Consider the following 22,387-nt stretch of genomic DNA (forward strand, 5'->3'; position numbering starts at 1 on the left):
ACACAAACAAATATAATACTGAGTACTGTGTTCCAAGCTCTGGAAGTCTGAAGTCTCAATGAAACACTTATCTGAATCTCTGAGAAAATCCAGAACTACTTTTTGAGGAAAATCCTGGCCTACCCCATAAGTTTCCTTTAGGACCCTCCCCTAAGAAGGTTAATGTGTAACACCACCAAATTATTCACCTCTAGCGTCTATAAAAATGACCTTAAAGGTGGTACTATCTCCCAATGTGTGTCTCATGGAATACTCCAGGGGAAATAGGGGGATTTTGTGGTCAAATATGTTTGCAAAACAAGGTGCTATCTTGGAAATTTGCCATATACATTAGTATTGTAAAGGCTTCTAGAAGGAAGCTCTTTCTTTGACCACAAAACTTTTTTTTTTTTTTTTTGATACCACTTATCTAAAACGCCATAGAACTGCTAGGCCCTGCAGGAAATACTGGCCTGAGACCATGGTTCCCAAACTTGGCTGATTCTCACACTCACTTGGGAAACTTGATAACAAGGTGCCCTCTAGTCTCATGCCAGGGCTGCTGAGTCAGACAGATTCTCTGAGGCTGAGGAAAAGTTCAAGAAGCTTCCTGGTTTATTGGATTGTTAGTCATGTATGCGGCCTCAGATCCAAGGGAGATGTGATCATCTCCACTGTTATAAGTTGTAACTTGGCTTCACGACCTCAATTCAGTCAGTTCAGTTCAGTCGCTCAGTCATGTCTGACTTTTTGCGACCCCATGGACTGCAGCATGCCAGGCCTCCCTGTCCATCACCAACTCCCAGAGTTTACTCAAACTCATGTCCACTGAGTCAGTGATGCCATCCAACCATCTCATCCTCTGTCATCCCCTTCTCCTCCTGCTTTCAATCTTTCCCAGCATCAGGGTCTTTTCAAATGAGTCAGTTTTTCACATCAGGTAGCCAAAGTATTGGAGTTTCAGCTTCAGCATCAGTCCTTCCAATGAACACCCAGGACTGATCTCCTGTAGGATGGACTGGTTGGATCTCCTTGCAGTCCGAGGGACTCTCAAGAGTCTTCTCCAACATCACTGTTCAAAAGCATCAATTCTTCAGCACTCAGCTTTCTTTATAGTTCAACTCTCACATCCATACATGACTACTGGAAAAACCATAGCTTTGACTAGATGGACCTTCATTGGCAAAGTAATGTCTCTGCTTTTTAATATGCTGTCTAGGTTGGTCATAACTTTTCTTCCAAGGAGCAAGTGTCTTTTAATTTCATGGCTGCAGTCACCATCTGTGGTGATTTTGGAGCCTGAGAAAATAAAGTCTGCCACTGTTTCTACTGTTTCCCCATCTATTTGCCATGAAGTGATGGGACCAGATGCCATGATCTTAGTTTTCTGAATGCTGAGTATTAAGCCAACTTTTTTCACTCTCCTCTTTCACTTTCATCAAGAGGCTCTTTAATTCCTCTTTGCTCTCTGCCACAAGGGTGGTGTCATCTGAATATCTGATTTGATATTTGTCTTGGCAATCTTCATTCCAGCTTGTGCTTCATCCAGCCCAGCATTTCTCCTGATGTACTCTGCATATAAGTTAAATAAGCAGGGTGACAATATACAGCCTTGACATACCCCTTTCCCTAATTGGAACCAGTCTGTTGTTTCATGTTCAGTTCTAACTGTTGCTTCCTGACCTGCATACAGATTTCTCAAGAGGCAGGTCAGTTGGTCTGGTATTCTTATCTCTTTAAGAATTTTCCAGAGTTTGTTGTGGTCTACACAATCAAAGGCTCAGCCCCTTGTAAAACATCCTTTCATACTTGTGTATTGTAAGGTCTGCCCTATGAAACACTACATGCAAACTGCCTCCAAGTTTGCTGTAACATCAAGTTTCATTATATCACTTCTGTTTATATAAATTCTCACACTTGGAATGTCTCACAGAATTCAGTGTCAAGTATCTATCAAATTATTGATATTCACAAAATCACACCTAATCACAAAAGCTATATAATGTATATTCTACTCTTTGTCCAAGACTGCCAGGGAGTTCAGCCAAATCTCATGCTTAATTATATCAAATAAACCATCATTTATTAACAACAATTAATAATATTAATAATTATTATAATTATAACAATAAATAATAATAATAATGCTCATCGTTAGCATAGTGCTTCTTCTTCTTCCTATGGCACTATTTTTCTATTTTTATTTTCATCATATATTAACTAGTTAAAATTATACAACTTTAGGCAATTGTTGGAGGGAAAATAAATACCAGTTCATATTCTAGGAGTGAGTATATGGCAGGAAAAATGTAGAACCCTGAATTCAGTGAGAAAAAGAATAAAAACTTCTCAGCACAGGGAGAGTGATGTGGGTCTTCAGCCTGGTCACTGAGATGAATCTGCCTGGCTTAAGCTTCAGGCAGCATTCTCACCTTCCCACAACCTTAAATGTAAGCTATAATCATGGCAGTGACCAGTGGGTCTCAGTGATGCTGGAACTTTCTAAGTCACATTTTACTTTCATTTGTATCATTCAGCAAAAAGAGCTCAAACATCTGAGGAGATACTTCACAATAGGCTTGTTTCTGTGCACTAAGGAAAATAAAGCCTCTGTCATGACTTCTCAATCCTTTAAATCTTTAATTCTTCAAAATTATCCTCAGAAAATTATCTTAGTGAGATGGTTCATTGTACTATTAGCCTTTATTGCTTGATGTATTGAATACTCTGTGATTTAACATATTGCTCCACCACATAATAGGAGGGAAGATGGTTCTCTGTGGGGCTTCTCATGAAGTCTAACCAGTGGTGATGGCTGAAGTTAATCTACCATGCCTCAGACTGATTCATCGTGGAATTATTTACCCTGGGATATGGTTGGAGGAACCAAACCCGCTGTAAACCTTTTATTAAATGGTGGTGGTGGTGATTAACCCTCAGAGAGTACATGAACATTTGACAAAAGAACAACGAACATAGAAAAGTAATATAAATATGCAGTAAAGTAGTAAATAAATAAGGAAAAGTCGGGAAAAGATGTTCCCAAATTTCTTACCAACTCACTTTCATGTATTCTTGCCCTAATTGAAAGGTGTTGCCATTCCTAACGACCATGAGAAAACCATATTCTCAATATGGGCAGACTTTTCTCCCAACTGCCCATCCCCAATGAGCATACCATACAAACCAAGAGAGGTGGGAAGTGAGATTAGTCTTTGCTCAGTTCATTTTATAGCTCTGGTTTTGCTTACGGGAAATGGTCAATAAATGCTTGCTCATTTATCAGTTCTGCTAGTCGTGTCAGCTGTCTCCTGCATAACTAAATACTTCAAAGAATTTTTGAACCTGTTACATAATATTGTGAATTCATTGCAAAGGGCCAAGTTTTAGTTTTTCTCTTCACAGGACAGAAGAAAGGCAGTTCTGGATTGGATTTAATAAAAGAAACCCACTGAATGCTGGTTCTTGGGAATGGTCTGATGGAACTCCTGTAAGTCTTTCCAAGCTGGAGAAAAGGAGATGAATTTAAAGCAGGTGGCCCTGGAACCACTTGGTAAACCAACCAAGAGAATCTGGAAAGAACAGCCATGTTCCCTATGACTCAGACCTAAATCAAAAACTGCCCCAGACCTTGGTATTAAAAGAGTTATTTCAGCAAGGTCTTGAGAAACCTTTGCTAGCCAGATAGTTCCAAAGCTAGCTATAAAATCTCATCCTAAAAGGAAATCAAAATCTCTGAAAAAGCCCTGAAAACCATCTCCCATGTGAAGAATCTCCAGCAGAGAAGCAACTATTCTTTAAAATAATACCATGCTTCCTCTGCCCCATCCTCCCTCTCCTGCATAGCACCTGATCATATGAGGGTGAGACCCTTGTCTATGTCACAGTGAAAAGAAATATCTTCAGTTTCTCTCACTTTAAAAGAACAGAAATGCCAGGTTTAAGAAGCTGCACCTCCTTCTCAGTCAAAGAAAATTATTTGGGAGGAAAAAAAAAATTGTTTTTCATTCAGCCTCTTATGTGTAAAAGCCTCATGTAGGAAAGAAGGAACTCACAATTACATTTTTTTTTTTCAGGCACTATGAGGATTTCTGAGATCTTCCTCATGATAGGGAAAAAAAAACAGAAGCAGTAACCCAAATTAAAATGAGAACAAAAAAAAAAAAAAAAAAAAAATGAGATCCATCTGAAGGCACAAGAAAAATCAAATTGTATAGTTTCACCAGTGAACTGGGGTTAGCAACAGCCTGCAGTAAGCATTTAATACAGCTCCTATTCATTGAGCCCCAGTTAAGTTCTGAGCACTGAGCTGAGTGCAACCCTGCATCATCTCTTTTCATCATTACAGTGATTCAGCATAGTGGGTGTTAAACTGATTAAGTAGTTTGCCTAAAATAATACATAAGAGAGACAGCATTTGTATATAGGTTGTCTGCCTCCAAAGCCACAATGTCATAAAGTCTCCTCATTGGCAAAATAGCAGCAGCCAAACTTTGACATAGTAAAGATCAATAGGGAAAAGGGATCTTTAGACCTGATACATAGATGGTGTTCAAATCGGTAGCAAGGAAATGGTTTTCAGAAAAACTATATGCTTAAGTGGGAATAAAAATAATGAGTGTGCTAGTTGAAAAAAAAAACACAATACCATGCCAGTACTGCTTCTTTGACAAGGGCTCCAGGACCAGAGGTCAGGAAGAGATCTTGGAGATGACCTAGCCTCACCTATCTATTCTGCTGATGAAGAAGCCAAGGCCCAGAGAGTGGAAGGGGCATAACGCAGGGTTGACCTGCCCCATTAATGGCAGCCACCACATAGCACAGTTGGGTGGTTACCATCAATATGGCACTTGGAAAATAAAATGTGGTGCATAGAGGCTGACAATGTCTTTTAGTAAAACAAACAAACTTATTAGTAATAGGAGAGGCATAGACAATTTGGTTCAGAATCAATGAGATAAAGCCATGAAGCAGTGGACTGAGTCCCTACCACTTAGCACTGGATAGAATAAGTATCAAACTCATGCCGTTCTCTGAATCTGAGCTTTATATATATATATAAAAGTTAGATGAATTATTGCATGACTTTGTACATATTTGAAGGCGAGTATGTGGTGGTGGTTTAGTCGCTAAATTGTGTCAAACTATAGACTTCCCTGGTGGCTCAGACGCTAAAAAGTCTGTCTACAATGTGTTTTGAGACCTGGGTTCAATCTCTGGGTAGGGAAGATCCCCTGGAGAAGGAAATGGCAACCCACTCCATTACTCTTGCCTGGAGAATCCCATGGATGGAGGAGTCTGGTAGGCTACAGCCCATGGGGTCGCAAAGAGTCAGAGACGACTGAGTGACTTCATACACTTTGCGACCTCATGGACAATATAGCCCGCCAGGCTCCTCCGTCCATGGGATTTCCCAGGCAAGAATACTGGAGTGGCTTGCCATTTCCTTCTCCAGGGGATCTTCCCAACCCAAGGATCAAACCTGTGTCTCCTGCATTGCAGGCAGATTCTTTACCCCTAAACTACCAGGGAAGCATAAATTGTTTCAAAACCCTCTTTTTTTCAGATTTTTACCTGAGTCTTACTCATGGTCTGTCCACATTTCTGTCAAGTAGTCATTAAATCATTGAGAAGTTTGAATCTCTAGTCAATACTCCTGTTGTATGATCATTCATAGAAATAGATAGTTTCTTGATTAAAGCTAGGGTTGACTTAGAAGTTAGTATTAGAGACTAAAAGCAAAAGAATCTACATCATAGATGAGATTCAATTCTGAAAGATCCTTGAGCCACTAAAAATGGATCCTAGAGTTAGCCTAACCTTAAGTGAGAAAACAGTGCAAGTTCACCTGACTTATTCCTTCTGGAGAAAGGAGTAGCATGCCTCTTTTTAAAAAAACAAACAAACCAAAAAAAAAAAAAAACAGAAAAAGAATCTTCAAGAAAAAATGCTGAAGTTTTCATTAGCTTGCTTTTCACAAATGTGGAACCACCTTTAACTGGCATCATAACTTGCTTACTCCAGAAGTCTGTTGTGATTTTCTACAGGGCTGCCTTTTTGATCATTTGAAACCTTTTGTGGGGAATCAGTATTAAGGAATAATGAACTTCATCTGCTGCAGGTTGTCTCTTCATTTTTAGACAATTCTTATTTTGGAGAAGATGCAAGAAATTGTGCTGTTTATAAGGCAAATAAAACATTGCTACCCTCATACTGTGGTTCCAAACGTGAATGGATATGCAAAATTCCAAGAGGTAAACATATTAAGATCTTTACTATTTGTTTGCTTTCTAATCATCTATAGCATTTTCCCAAGGCAACAGTTACAGAGGTCTAAAATTAAAGCAGTACCAACAACCTTCATGATGAACCAGATTGCACCATTTTAGCAAAAATTGTCTATCATGGTGGAATGAGAAAAAATGATACCAGTGCAGTATGCTAAGCTAGTGGGAAATGAAGATAACTGCCATGTTGTGGAGTATCATATTTTGCAAGTACAACCTGGAAGAAATGTCACTGTGACATTACAAACAAACAAAATGACTTACCAGATGAGTAAGTGAAAGCACCAGCACAGTGTGTGACAGACAGTAAGTGCTCACAACCTTTTTTCCTTAACCAGAGCGCTCTCTTGAGCCTCCTCTTCAAGTAGGAGAACTGATCACTTTCCAAACAACATCTGGTTCTCAATAATCTTTTAAAAAGCAAAGTCCAAAATATTGTGTTTAGGCCTGAAGTAATTCAGATATAGTACATCTGAATATAAACGTCACTCACACTGGCTTGCTTTTACTTTACAGATGTGAGACCCAAGGTTCCATCCTGGTATCAGTATGGTAAGAACTACCCCTGAATTTCTAACTTTATGCTACTTTATACCATTACTCTGTTATTACATAGCACCAATGGAGTTACTCTTTTCTTGTGTCAATTAGGGACTAATTTGTTCAAATTAACCATTCATAAATAATCAAACTAGGGACTTCTTTTGTGGTTCAGTGAGTAAGACTCGACACTCCCAATACAAGAGGCCCTGGTTTCATCCCTGGTCAGGGAGCTAGATTCCACATGCCGCAACTAATGATCCCGCATGCCACAACAAAGATGGAAGATCCCACGTGCCACAACTAAGACTCAGTGCAGCCAAATAAATAGATACATATTTTTTTTAAATCAAAATGTCATTAAATATTACTAAAGACTAATATCATAGCTTAACTCCATTTTTATGGCACATGATTTTAAAATATGCATCTAGCCCAGACTTTGGAATATACGTGTTTCATATATGAAAGAGACCAGTGAAAATAAGTAAACTGTATACTTATGTATGTGTGGGACTAGGTGTATTCACACACATTTTCTCAATGTTGAGTGACTAAATTACACATGTGAGGTCAATCATAGCACACCCTGTTTAAGTTTGCATTACATTGCTCAATAACTGCTGTATCACTTCCATTGCTTATTTCTCTTTCAGATGCACCCTGGCTCTTTTATCAGGATGCAGAGTACCTTTTTCATATTTCTGCCTCGGAATGGTCCTCCTTTGAGTTTGTCTGTGGCTGGCTGCGCAGTGATATTCTCACTATTCATTCTGCACATGAACAAGAATTCATCCACAGCAAAATAAGAGCGGTACTTAAATTCAACTAACTATGAGAAACTCAGAGCTTAACTCCTTCTTTAGTCCTTGAGGAGTTTTGTTTTCAAAAGACTTCAGACATTGATTTGTTTCATTGAAAGTCTTAGATTTTTAAGAATTGTTTTTCCTCCTGTTACAAAGATTTAGAGGAAATAATGGAAACACAGGTTTACTATGCTCATGAGTTATTTCACTTCTCATGCTTTTCTAGCAACAAGGATGAGTGAGTAGCATTTTATTGTTTTGTGAGGTTCATTCCATCATTCAATGCATATTTATTCTGAATCTACAATTCTAGGGACTGAGGTTTTATCAGTGCTTACAATAGATCAAATTTCTACCCACCTGGAGCTTATAGTCTAGTCTAGGAAAGAAGACTGCAAGCAATACAAGTAAATAGAACTACGTAGTATTTTAGAAAAAGGTAAGTGGATAGAGGCATGCAGGAAGATAAAACACTGATGACGAACAAGGACTACTGGGAGGTGCATGCTGTTTTAAAATTCCAAATTTTACTTATAAGAGTATAATATTTTTTAGACTCTATACAGAAAATGATAAGGAGTGGTTCTACATTTCAACTTCAGATAAAGACTGGACTTAATCCTTTGAGAAGCTAGGCTAATTAGAAAGGAGTATGAAAAATCTGTTAAATATGAAATAGACTACCAATGAATAGTGTCAGGTATTCAGTGTATTCCTTCAGCAAGCATTTACTGAGCATTAGCTTTGTCTCAGGCACTGTGGTATTTGCCAAGGACACAAAAATGTCAAGGACACAAAAATGAGATATAGTCAGTGTCTTTAAAAAGCTGGAAATAACACGATGTAGTAACAGAAAAGAGAGAAGTCTATACAGATTACCAAGGGGGCACCAGGGAGGAACAACCTCATTCCTAATTTTCCCTAGGAAACTGTTAAAGGTAAGAGAGAGTCTTTTTTCTTTTTCCATAATTTAACATTATTTCATGGTCTCCAGGAATCCTTTATTAATCTATCATCTTTTCATATGTTTGTAAGTTAACTGTTAAAAAGAAGTTCTATGTTAAAGCATCCTTGACTTATAAGAGAAATGTCTTCCCTCCCATCTCATAGGGCTTTCCTGTCTCTGTAATTCTCTTTGATACACATACAGTGAGGAGGATGCAGGTTGGGTCCACTACTGAGTTTTGATGGAAAAGCCAAGAACCAGAGGGGTTAGGTGATGACTGCACTGCCCCACAGAGACACAGTAGCACACCAACCAGGAGAATAGGATATTCCCTAGTATCGGTTCATGCATTATATTACTACTCTTCATCTCCTACATATGGAACACTCAAGTCAAAACCAGAACATTAAGTATCAACAAGTTATATATTACGACCTCAGAAAATACATTTGTTTCTTTAGCTAGACGGCAGAGGCAGACTCCTTGCCCCAAGTGGCAGTAATAAGAGACCAGGTGAATGGCTAAAAACCAATCTATCAACATGTAAAGGGCACATCCCAAAAGGAAGTGATCATTGGCCAATACTTACTGTAACAGTGTCAAGCACTGCGAAGCACTAATGTTTAATGGCATTCAATCTTTCTAAGAACTCCCTGTGGGAAGTCTGTCATCAGCAGATTTTACAGATGAGGAAGCTAAGACTCTAAAGAGGTGAAACAACTTTGTTACACAGCAGCTATTTGGAATTTGGAAGTGAACCCAAGTCATCTGACTTAAAAGTTCATTTTCAAAAACCGCTGTGGGCAGCAGAATAGCATATGCCTTATATTAAAACAATCCAGCCTCCGAAAAGTAGCCCTTGTATATTGTTAGTGGAAATGTAAATTGGTGCAGCCACGATGGAAAACAGCACAAAGCTTCCTCAAAGAATCCAACAATTCCACTCCTAGGTATATATCTGAAAAAAAATAAATACACTAATTTTAAAAGATACATGCACCCCAATGTTCATCAGTCAGTTCAGTTCAGTTGCTCGGTCCTGTCCCACTCTTTGCTACCTCATGGACTGCAGCACGCCAGGCTTTTCTGTCCATCACCAACTCCCGGAGCTTGCTCAAACTCATGTCCATTGAGTCACTGATGCCATCCAACCATCTCATCCTCTGTCATCCCCTTCTCCTCCTGCCTTCAATCTTTCCCATCATCAGGGTCTTTTCAAATGAGTCAGTTCTTCACATCAGGTGACCAAAGTATTGGAGTTTCAGTTTCAGTATCAGTACTTCCAATGAATATTCAGGACTGATTTCCTTTAGGATGGACTGGTTGGATCTCCTTACAGTCCAAGGGACTCTCAAGAGCCTTCTCCAACACCACAGTTCAAAAGCATCAATTCTTCGGTGCTCAGCTTTCTTTATGGTCCAACTCTCACATCCATACATGACTACTGGAAAAACCATAGCTTTGACTAGATGGACCTTTGGGGGCAAAGTAAGAGTCTCTGCTTTTTAATGTGCTATCTAGGTTGGTCATAGCTTTTCTTCCAAGGAGTAAGCGTCTTTTAATTTCATGGCTGCAGTCACCATCTGCAGTGATTTTGGAGCCTAAGAAAATAAAGTCTGTCACTGCTTCCACTGTTTCCCCATCTATTTGCCAAGAAGTGATGTGACTGAATGCCATGATCTAGTTAGTGAATGTTGAATTTTAAGCCAGCTTTTTCACTCTCTTTCACTTTCATCAAGAAGTTCTTTTGTTCCTCTTCGCTCTCTGCCACAAGGGTGGTGTCATCTGCATATCTGAGGTTATTGATATTTGTCTCAGCAATTTTGATTCCAGCTTGGGCTTCATCCAACCTGGCATTTTGCATGATGAACTCAGCATAAAAGTTAAATAAGCAGGGTGACAATATAGGCCTTGACGTACCCTTTTCCCAATGTGGAACCAGTCCGTTGTTCTGTTTCTGGTTCTAACTGTTGCTTCTTGACCTGCATACAGATTTCTCAGGAGGCAGGTCAGGTGGTCTGGTATTCCCATCTCTTTCAGAATTTTCTAGTTTGTCATGATTCACACAGTCAAAAGCTTTAGTGTAGTCAGTGAAGCAGAAGTAGATGTTTTTCTGGAATTCTATTACTTTTTCTATGATCCATCAGATGTTGGCAATTTGATCTCTAATTGCTCTGCCTTTTCTAAATCCAGCTTGAATATCTGGAAGTTCTCAGTTCATGTACTATTGAAGCCTGGCTTGGAGAATTTTGAGCATTACTTTGCTAGAGTGTGAGATGAGTACAACTGAGCTGAGTGGGAGCTTGAGCATTCTTTGGCATTGCCTTTCTTTGTAATTGAAATGAAAACTGACTTTTCCAGTCCTGTGGCCACTGCTGAGTTTTTCAAATTTGTTGGCGCATTGAGTGCAGCACTTTCACAGCACTGTCTTTTAGGATTTGAAATAGCTCAGCTGGAATTCCATCACCTCCACTAGCTTTGTTCATAGTGATGCTTCCTAAGGCCCACTTGACCTCAAACTCCAGAATGTCTGGCTCTAGGTGAGTGATCACAGCATCATAGTTATCTGGGTCATTAAGATCTTTTTTGTATAGTTCTTCTGTGTATTCTTGCCACCTCTTCTTACTATCTTCTGCTTCTGTTAAGTCCCTACAATTTCTGCCTTGTACTGTGCCCATCTTTGTATGAAATGTTTCCCTGGTATCTCTAACTTTCTTGAAGAGATCTCTAGTCTTTCCCATTCTATTGTTTTCCTCTATTTCTTTGCACTGATCACTGAGGAAAGCTTTCTTACCTCTCCTGGCTATTCTTTGGAACTCTGCATTCAAATGCATATATCTCTCCTTTTCTCCTTGGCCCTTTAATTCTCTTCTTTTCTCAGCTATTTGTAAGGCCTCATCAGACAACCATTTTGCCTTTTTGCATTTCTTTTTCTTGGGGATGGTTTTGATCACAGCCTCCTATACAATGTTTTGAACTTCCATCCGTAGTTCTTCAGGCACTCTGTCTATCAGATCTAATCCCTTGAATCTATTTGTCACTTCCAGTGTATAAATGTAAGGGATTTGATTTAGGTCATACCTGAATTGTCTAGTGGTTTTCCCTACTTTCTTCAATTTAAGTCTGAATTTGGCAATAAGGAGTTCATGGTCTGAGCCAAAGTCAGCTCCCTGTCTTGTTTTTGCTGACTATATATAGCCTCTCCATCTTTGGCTGCAAAGCAAATAATCAGTCTGACTTCGGTGTTGACCATCTGGTGATGTCCATGTGTAGAGTCTTCTCTTGTGTTGTTGGAAGAGGGTGTTTGCTCTGACCGGTGTGTTCTCTTGGCAAAATTCGTTAGTCTTTCTCCTGCTTCACTTTGTACTGCAAGGCCAAACTAGCTTGTTACTCCAGGTATCTCTTGACTATGTACTTTTGCATTCCAGTCCCCTGTGATGAAAAGGACATCTTTTTTGTGTGTTGGTCCTAGAAGGTCTTGTAGATCCTCATAGAACCGTTCAACTTCAGCTTCTTTGGCATCAGTGATTGGGGCATAGACTTAGATTACTGTGATACTGAATGGTTTGCCTTGGATTCAAACAGAGATCATTCTGTCATTTTTGAGATTGCACCCAAGTACTGCATTTTGGACTCTTTTGTTGCCTATGAGGCCTCCTAGATTTCTTCCAAGGGATTCATGCCCACAGTAGTAAATGTAATGGTCATATGTATTAAATTTGCCTGTTCCAGTCCATTTTAGTTCACTGATTCCTAAAATGTTGATGTTCACTCTTGCCATCTCCTGTTTGACCACTTCCACTTTAAACCTTAACTCATGGACCTAACATTCCAGGTTCCTATGCAATATTGTTCTTTACAGCATCGGACTTTGCTTCTGTCATCAATCACATCCACAACTGGGTGTTGTTTTTGTTTTGGCTCAGCCTCTTCATTCTTTACTGAGCCCTTCTCCAGTAGCATATTGGGCACCTACCAACCTGGGAAGTTCTTCTTTAAGTGTCGTATCTTTTTGCCTTTATAAAAAGGCATGTTCATGGGGTTCTCAAGGCAAGAATACTGAAGTGGTTTGCCATTCCCTTCTCCAGTGGACCACATTTTGTCAATAGCCAAGATAGGAAAATAATCTAAGTGTCCATCAACAGATAAGTGAATAAAGATGTGTCATATATATACAGTGGAATATTAGTCATAAAAAGAATGAAACTTTGCCATTTGCAACAACATATATGGACCAAGAGGGTATGGTGCTTCATGAAGTAAGTCAGAGAAAGATAAATACTGTGTGGTATCACTTACATGTGGAATCTAAAAAATAAAACAAATGATGAATATAACAAAATAGAAACAAACTCATAGATACAGAAAATGAACTAGTGATGATCACTGGGGAGAAGAAAAGGGGAGGGGCAAGATAAGGGTAGAGGATTAAGAAGTATAACCTACTATGTATAAAATAAATAAGCTTCAAGGATATATTATACAGCACAGGGAAATATAGCCATTGTTTTATAATCAATTTAGTGGAGTATAATCTGTAAAAAATTTTGAATCACTATGTTATACACATGAAACTAATATAACATTGTAAATTAACTATACCTCAATTTTTTAATTAATTAAAAATAATATAAAATCCCTCCCCAAATGACAGCTGCCAGCTCTGTCTCAGACATGAACAGTGAGGGACTTCTTTGATCCTTCCAGCAGAGCTTAGGTCTTTGGAGAACCTCTGTATTCTTCTCTTTTCACCTTTTCCTTAATTCACTCTCTCAGTCTTTGGTGGTTGGGAAGCCAGTGGGAATGGCCGAGTTAATACCTCTCATGGAATGGAATAGTAAAACCGCATGGGCTTAGCCATTTAAGAAGGCTTAGCCAGTGCCATGATCTAGAGTTGAGGATTAGATCTAGTGATCCCAAACCAGACAAACCCTGTAGTGTCTTAGATGGTAAAAGTGTTACCCAGCCTATGACCATGTTGATACAGAATGTTCTTTCAGTATTACAGGTGAGTGGCTGACTGATCCAACACCACAGTGCACTACAGAAGGAAGTTATCAGAGGGTAAAGGATGGGGAGACACAGAATGGGGCAAGGGAGCCAAAGGGAATGGGTATCAATTTAGAGAAAAGAATGCTGTATAATTCTAAAGCAGTTCTTCCTCCTGCATAATTTGTAGCTATTAGGCAATTTTTGTTCAAGAAAGTGGTAGTATTTGTGGTAACCTACATTTCTTAGGTCCGTCCAGAAGTTCTGGATGAGGAACTAAACATGTAGAGGTCATACCACTCATTTTTGTGGCACACCCATCCTATAATTGCAGAAAGAATAGAAGTAATTAAATATTTTTAAAGTTACATATGTATTGTATAGCTTCTCTACAAAGAACAGTAACTCAGAAATATGAAAGACAAAAATATCATTCTTTTGGGGAGTAGAAGTACTAATTATTGAGAAAGAAAACTGGATGCAGTTTTTTAAAAGGCTGAAGCAGAATTTTTTTAATAGAATGTTTCCATCTTGGAAAAGTGATGAGGCATAATTTCCTCTTTGACTAACAGAAGACCACAAGGCATGATCAGAGGGAATTTTTGAGAACAAATTTTTTGAGTCATCTTGTTGGTCAGATCAATGCCAAAAAAATAAAAACAATGAGCACTTTATGAGTTGTTTGACATGAACTCATATTGTTATGCTCTGTTGTGCAATAAATATTTTCATTTCAAAATTGCAATTTACCCTCATTTTTTCAATTTTATTTCAAAAAATTTCTAACAAAAGTATATAAAATCTACTAGTCATCCCCCCAAATCTGGTGTTTTAAATCCTTAAAATAATTTGGTTTTGCTATTTTTATGGAAACATTTTAAGAGATAACAGGTTGTTCTCCCTTATATTGCTTTGTAGATTAGTATATTGGATATTACTGTGGGTTATTTGTTTATGGTAAGTGTTCTTTCCATATGATGCTATCTATAATGAATGCTTGTAACAAAACATAATTGATATTATGAAGTCCATTGTTGTATCACATTTTTTATACAAAAGAATACTAGTATCTTTTATTGTTGTGGTTTTACACCTAAACTGAAATTCACAACATCTATTTTTCACATTGGATTTTTCCACTCTGAGTATTTTCTAACTTGACCTACGAAGTTCTGTCCCATGTCACAACGGGTTGTGATGTACCACGTGGAGGATTACCACGCTATAATTGAGGTGGTAATAAATATGCCACTTAAGATGCGGTAGTTGTAATTTTTCTTTAGAGATCCTTAATTGGGGCAATGAACAATCAGACCATGATTTCCACTATTGTTGCACACGAGACCTCTTTAGATTGAATGAAATGGTTGTGGTTCTCCCACTGAGTTCACAGCCAGTCTCCATGGACCCATTCCAAAGGCTGACAATAGGAGCCTAAATTCAGCATGTAAGAACATGTCCATGAAACAACACCTCAGGGAGCCAAAATTACAGTCGCTCCATCTTGCATTATTCACAAATTGCTGATGTGGCAGACAGCCACGCTGGTTAAGGAGTAAAAATACTCGTGTATAAATTAGAATGTTAGAGAGCTATTAGGTTCTGCTGTATGATGACTTGAAATTCACATGGAAAAAAATATATATATTTTTAAATGCATATCCAAGTCTTTACAGAAGAAATGAAAGTGAAAATTTACATGTATAAGGCCTTCAAATTGACAGGATTTTAGCATAAAAAATTAAGTTACATTTCACACATGGCACACACACAATAAAGAATATTGATTTAGAGGCCTTAGAGAAATCCTTAATGCCTCTTCTTCCTTTATAGTTGAAGAGGGAATTTCAATTTCCTGGGTCATAAGTCCAGTATTACATCTGGTCTAATGTGTATATGCACATGCATGTCTGTGATGTTTCAAGTTTATTCTTTATTGTACTGAGATCTATGTGATAAATAATGGCATAAATTAATAAAATATAGAAAGGATAATTTTCTAGTTGTCAAACACTGGAAATACTGCAGTATTCTTTTGTCCTATACTGTAGTTTCCTTTTGAATGCGGGAGAGTGCTAATACTTAGAACCAGACTAATGCCTAAAATACAAGTTCTTTTTACTATTGAGGTCTTTATGCCTCGAATTGTTTTTCAAGTAGTGTGGTTTTGCAGGAAATTTTTATAAATCATTGAGAGAATAAGTCACTAAACTTTTAGTTTAAAAAGGAATTCACATTCTATTTCACTTTACAATATTACTTTATAAATCCCTACTGTGAGAGTTAGAAAATTTATTTTCACATATATAAGAAACATTGTAACAAAGTTATGTATGAAACTAAAATTATTTTAAATATTTGATTCCAATTTTCTTCTATAATGAGGACGGAGTAGTTTAGAATAATGAAGTTTCAGGTTTTCTCAAGATGCTAGGCCTTAGTGTATTCTTCTTTAAATAACTGGGTAAAATACTGAAGAATAGAAAGCTATTAACAGCAACCCCATTAATCTTAATAGTGTAAAGGGAAAACAAGTAGAATAAATGCTGACATTCCCTCTCTCTTTTTTAAATAGCTATCAAAGTATGGTGTAAATTGGTGGATTGGACTTCGAGAAGAAAGAGCCAATGATGAATTTCGGTATGGACCTAGATTAATTTGCATTTAACCCTATTTGACAGGTTTTTTATTTGCAGAGTGATTGGACTAGATCTTAGTGGTCAATTTGTTGAATGGCTTTCAAACATTAACTTATAAATTTTCATTTCCCCAGCTAAAGACATGAGTATTTTTTTTAATTTAATAAAATAATTATGCCTCCAGCCCATACCCCAGAACTCCAGAAATGGTGTTAAAGACTGAATGTGCAGAATGAGAGAAGGCCTTTCATTTCGTAATTTTCTTGCAGTTGGAGAGATGGATCACCAGTAACATATCAGAACTGGGACAGAGGAAAAGAAAGACCTATGGGCCGTAATGAGAGCCAGAGGTGTGGCTTCATTTCATCCATAACAGGTTATTTTATTACTCCATTTTTGGGTTTCTAATGCAAACATAATTTTCAGAAGACTGGAAGTCTCCTTTTAATTGCATTAATTCAGTGAAAAGGTTCTGTTTGGTTACTTTGCTTTTCAACCACATGTCTTTAATTTCATCAGTCTTAAGTTTCCTATAGCTTGTTCCATGCATTCATGTTCTTGAAAATAATTTACATCTAGATAAGTCCTTCATCTTGAACCAAAACTACCAAAAATGTGCCCACTGAAATGGGTCAAAGACTTGCCTAATACTATTTTCTATGAAATTTCAATATGGGCCCATTTAAAAAAAATCTCTTTGTAGTATCCAGTGTATAATTGGCCAGAACTTTAACCTCTGCAATTTTTTTCCATTTAAGAAAAATTTTCCTTGAATTCCTTGTCTGTTTTTTTACATATTTGGCCTTAATTGCTGCTTGCCTTAGAACACCAACTCTCTGTCAGTTGGATTTAGAGGTATATGTATGTCTAAGATGGGTTTTTTAATTCTATGCATCAGTGCAGTGTTATTGGGGTTGATTGTCCATTCATATCCATTCCTCTTTCTATCCAATAAAAGGTAATGATGTTCCTAACAGATCCTCCCAAGTCAGGAGAAGTAAAAATATGGAAAGCGATCTCTGGCTTAGGGGCAACTGCAGAGAAAGGAGAGGAAAAACCATGCTGTTAATCAGCTCGCTTTTGCCAGCAGGTGTCACAACAGCCTACAGAAAGGCTGTTTGTGATTCTGGAAGAATAGCAGCTAATCTGAATTGAAAATAGCATTCCAGCCCCTCCTTCAAAACGCCAATATCTTTTTGGCTCATACCCCTCACACTAGAAAACAGAATCTTCCCTTGCAGTTTACATGCATCCTTGTCCTATTCTGGAACTTATGACTTGAATGCTAATGAAATACATTCTATAACCTTTACTCTGAAAATAAAGATTTTCTAATTATTTTCTAAGAGGCTGAGGACTTTGGGATACATCTTCCTGAGGGCATGTCTCTAAAACTGTGTGTTTTGTTCAAGGGTCAGTGTTGAAAAGTGCTTCTTCCTTGGAAGTTCCTGAGTTATTTTTTCTAAAAATTTTTTCAAAATTATTATATTTTTAAGAATTAGAATAGAAATGATCATCTATTATTTTAGAATCTTTCCCCTCTTTTTACCTTGAAGTGGAATACTTTAAAACAAAGAATATTTATTTATCTTAACCTTTCAAAAATTCATATTTTCTGGCTTTTATTAAAAATTAGGACATCTGGAAATAGCAGGCCCTCAGTCTCACATGACAACAACTGATTAAAGCTTGCACTCTTAGTAAAACAAAAATATTACTCTACAAAAATATCCTTTGTTAAACAAGTCAAATGTTCTTAAAACTTTCAACAGTGCTGTGATTTCATTTCCAATATTTGTTTGCATTTTTCTTGTATTTGCAAAATTTCTACATTCTTAAATTAGAATTACTGATTTGGCATTTTGCCCAGTTAGCTCTTGTCACAGAGAACTCTATAGTTAGTAGTTAAATATAGTTCAATTTCCAGATTTAAAAAAGTATGGTAAACCAAAGCAGTCATAAAAAAAAAAATTGGCCATTACAGAATTCCTACAGAGTAACCATTATTTCCTATCATTTCTAACCATTTTCTCCTCCAGGTCTCTGGGCTAGTGAAGAGTGTTCAATTTCTATGCCTAGCATCTGTAAGCGAAAAAAGGTTTGGGTCATAGAAAAAAAGAAAGATATTCCAAAACAACATGGAACATGTCCCAAAGGATGGTTATATTTTGACTATAAGGTAAACTTGTTTTCAAAGAGTTACTTTTGTTTTTCTTTTGTAGATGTTAATTTTAGAATGTAATCGAAAGTGGGCCTGGCTTTGAAAAACCATGAGTTGTCCATTGGACCTGGAATTTTTTTGTCACAATTTTCAATGGAAAATTTTCAATTTTCAAGGGATTTGAGAAGTTTTCTATTTAGGGACAGATCTCTTGAAATAAGAAGGTTTTGTCAAAAACAGCTTTGACACCACCCTTCATTTATATACTCAGTTTTTGCTACTGACATTGTCATTCATTGTGCTGTATGACTATTTCATTTAGGTGTGATGTGCGTGCATGCACACGTGTGTGTGTGTGTGTGTGTGTGTGTGTGTGTGTGTGTATCTAGGCCATGTTCCCAAATGAGCTGTCAACTCCAGAGGGCCCAGACTGTTTTCCTCTTTTGTGTCTTTCTGCCTGGAGCTCACATAGAGCTCTACACGCCTTGTGAATTGACCAGCTAATAACGTGGCTCAGTCAACTTTGTCTTGAGCCTCATAAAGCTGGTGCTTCCATGCAGAGTTGAATTTTTTTCTTATTTTTTTAAGTGGCCAGTGGGGATATTGTAAGCCAGATTTATTATTTCTGATACTGTCTCCAATTAGGGCTGAAACTTCCCCTCCACTCCTTGTTTTAAAATAAAATAACTGTATAGGCCTTAGGTGGAAGTAATTAAAATGCATCTCAAATTATAAATGTTTAACTCTTTGATAATTAAAAAGCTCAAACTGTGTCATAATTTCACATACTAATATGAAATTGCTCCTCCAGCCTGGGCAATTTTCAGTCTATATGTTTAGTTACATTGGCAGGGCATTCTCTCCCTTGCGATCTTCCTCTCATTTGTTACGAGGTTATTTGTATTTAATACATATTTACTGAGCACATACATATTTGGGACTGATATTTTTAATTGTGGCCAAATTCACATAACATAGAATTTACCATCTTAATCATTTTTAGTGTTAAGTACATGCTTCCCTCATAGCTCAGTCCGTAAAGAATCTGCCTGCAATGCAGAAGACCTGGGTTTGATTCCTGGGTGGGGAAGATCCCCTGGAGAAGGAAATGGCAATCCACTCCAGTATTCTTGCCTGGAAAATCCCATGGACAGAGAAGCCTGGGGGGCTACAGTCCATGGGGTCGCAAGAGTCAGACACGACTTCGTGACTTAAACCACCACCATATGCACGTTGCTGTGCAATGACTCTGCAGACCTTTTTTGCTCTTGTAAAAATGAAACTCTAAACCCATTAAACAACAGCCTCTCACTCTCCCTCTTCACAGCCCCTGGCAACCACTACTTTACTTTGTCTTTATTAATTTGACAGCTTCAAATACCACACATGATTGGAATCATATAGTACTTGTCCTTTTGTAACCGGCTTATTTCACTTAGAACAGTGTTCTCCAGGCTCACCCATATTGTAGCAAGTGTCAGAATTTCCTTCCTCTTGAAGACTGAATAATATTCCATTATATGTACAGAACACATTTTGTTTTTCCACTTATCCATCAATGGACATTTGAGTTTCTCCCACCTTGTAGCTGTTTCTGCTGGCAATTACATATATACATACATATATGTATGTGTGTGTGTATATCTTGTTTTATTGAATTTTTAAAATACACAGAACAATGATACCATCTTACATATGAGCAGACTGAGGCTTATAACGTTGTGTAGGTTTTTTTTTTTTTGAAACTTACAGGAAATAAGTCTCGGGCTGAGAATCAACCTCAGATTTTCTGACGCTGAGTATTGTCCCCTTCCTACAGCTGCCTCTTCATATAAGTTCTTAAGAATTACCAAATCACCTTAGCTCTGTGACACAATCAGTCCAGTGGCAGTATGAGATATTTTCTAAAATAACATAGTCGTTCTCTAAAATGTTATATAGTATTGAAATTGACTGTTTTGATAGTCGAGAGACTTCCCTGATGGTCCAGTGGCTGACTCCACATTCCCAATGCAGAGGGCCTGGGTTTGATCCCTGGTCAGGGAACTAGATCCCACATACTGCAACTAAGACCCAGTGCAGCCAAATATATGAATAAATAAATATCCTTAAAAAATAATTGAAACTTTCAGTCTGCTTCTTATTTTTCAAACTATAAAATATTTCTACCAGTTGTAAATTACATATACATTTCAATATGACAAAATACTAAGTATTCAATAGGACTTGAGTATTACTAAGTTTTTTATTACAACCTTTGACAATTAGTTTTTAGGTTACTTTATTTTGGTAAAATATATAACATAAAATATGCTATTTAAGCCATTTTTAAGTGTACAGTTCATGGCATTAATTACATCCACAATGTTGTTCAGCCATTACTTCTGCTTCCAAAGCTTATCATCCTCCCAGACAGAAACTCTGTAACTGGCTAAGCAATACCTCCCAATTCCCTATCCCTTCCAGCCCATAAAGTGAAAGAAAGCGTTAGACGCTCAGTTGTGTCCAACTCTTTGCGACCCCATGGATTGCAGCCCACCAGGCTCCTCTGTCTATGGAATTCTCCAGGCAATAATACTGGAGTGGGTTGCCATGCCCTTTTCCAGGCGATCTTCCTGACCCAGGGATCAAACCTGGGTCTCCCACATTGCAGGCAGATTCTTCACCATCTGAGCCACCACGGAAGTCCCCTCCAGCCCATGGTAAGCTCTAATCTATTTTCCATCTCTATGAGTTTGCCTATTCTAGATAATTCAGATAAATGAACTCATATAACATTTGCCCTTTTGTGGCAGACTTATATAACTTAGCATAATGCTTTCAAGGTTCACCCATGTTATAGCATGCATCAGAACTTCATTCCTTTTATGACTTAATATTCCATGCCACTTTTTGTTTATCTATTCATCTGTTGATGGACTTCAGTTATTTCTACTTTTTAACTATTATGAATAAATCTGCTATGAACATTGGCATACACAAGGATCTACTGGAGTCCCTGTTTTCACTTCTTTGAGGTATATACCTAGGAGTGGAATTGCTACATCATATGCTAATTCTGTGTTTAACTTTTTGAAGAACCAGCAAACTGTTTTTCACAATGGTTGAACCATTTTATAATCCTGCCAACAGTGTATGCTAGCAATATTTCCACATCCTTGAAAATACGTATTACCCATGTTTTTGATTACTGCCAATACTAGTCTAGTGTTATCTCATTGTCATTTTGATTTGCATTTCCCTCATGACTAATGATGTTGGGCATCTTCTCATGTGCTTATTGACCATTTGTATATTGTCTTTGAAAAACGTCTGTTCAACTCCTTTGCCCACTTTTTATTTGGGTTGTCTTTTTGTTATTGAGTTGTAGGAGGTCTTTATATAATCTAGATATAAAACACTTATCAGATATATGTTTTATAGATATTTTCTCTCATTCTTTAGGTTGTCTTTTTACTTTATTGATAATGTCCTTTGATGTATACAAGTTTCTAATTTTAATGAAGTCCAATTTACCTAATTTTTCTTCTGTTGCTCACACTGTTGGTGTCATATCTCAGGATATGTTGCTAAATCTAAGGTCAGAAGTTCTAACTTATGTTTTCTTCTAAAAGCTTTATAGTTTTAGCTTTTATATTTAGGTTTTAGTCCATTTTTAGTTAATTCTTATACCTGAAACTTTTTTACAACTATTAAAACAAGTACATCATAGAGTGCTCTGAAGGGAACCACCATAAAGGAATGCCTTCCTTGCCTCAAAGTCACATTTTTGATCCAGAGAGTGGGAGGTCCCAAAGCGTGAGCAAAACTCTTCTAGCTACTAATCATAATTCCTCCCATGTATAAATAAAGAATATTTTAAGGCAAATCATAACAAGTCATATACTTGGTATTACAGAAAAAAGCCTTAGAAGCTTACAATGGTAGTTTTTGGCCATTGTCCTTTTCCTAAACTTTCTTATCTACACAGATTAGCTCTATTCCATGTTTCCTTGAGTGTAAACATGAGGAATATATACACACACAGGCAAGGTACAGTA

General features: G+C 37.4%; 1 protein-coding gene across 2 annotated transcripts in view; it reads left to right on the forward strand.

The window, feature by feature from the left end:
- The window catches only part of PLA2R1 (phospholipase A2 receptor 1), a 122,883-nt gene that overhangs the window by 79,701 nt on the left and 20,795 nt on the right, over window positions 1–22,387 (forward strand). For both annotated transcript variants that reach the window (XM_043894828.1, XM_043894826.1), the window contains exons 14-20: window positions 3,385–3,469; window positions 6,101–6,233; window positions 6,783–6,818; window positions 7,463–7,620; window positions 16,123–16,187; window positions 16,456–16,562; window positions 18,226–18,365. In XM_043894828.1, coding sequence (XP_043750763.1) covers window positions 3,385–3,469; window positions 6,101–6,233; window positions 6,783–6,818; window positions 7,463–7,620; window positions 16,123–16,187; window positions 16,456–16,562; window positions 18,226–18,365 — 724 coding nt within the window. The remainder of the gene's footprint in view (window positions 1–3,384; window positions 3,470–6,100; window positions 6,234–6,782; window positions 6,819–7,462; window positions 7,621–16,122; window positions 16,188–16,455; window positions 16,563–18,225; window positions 18,366–22,387) is intronic.

The sequence above is a fragment of the Cervus elaphus genome, chromosome 33 (genome assembly GCF_910594005.1).
Source record: "Cervus elaphus chromosome 33, mCerEla1.1, whole genome shotgun sequence".
NCBI lineage: Eukaryota > Metazoa > Chordata > Mammalia > Artiodactyla > Cervidae > Cervus > Cervus elaphus.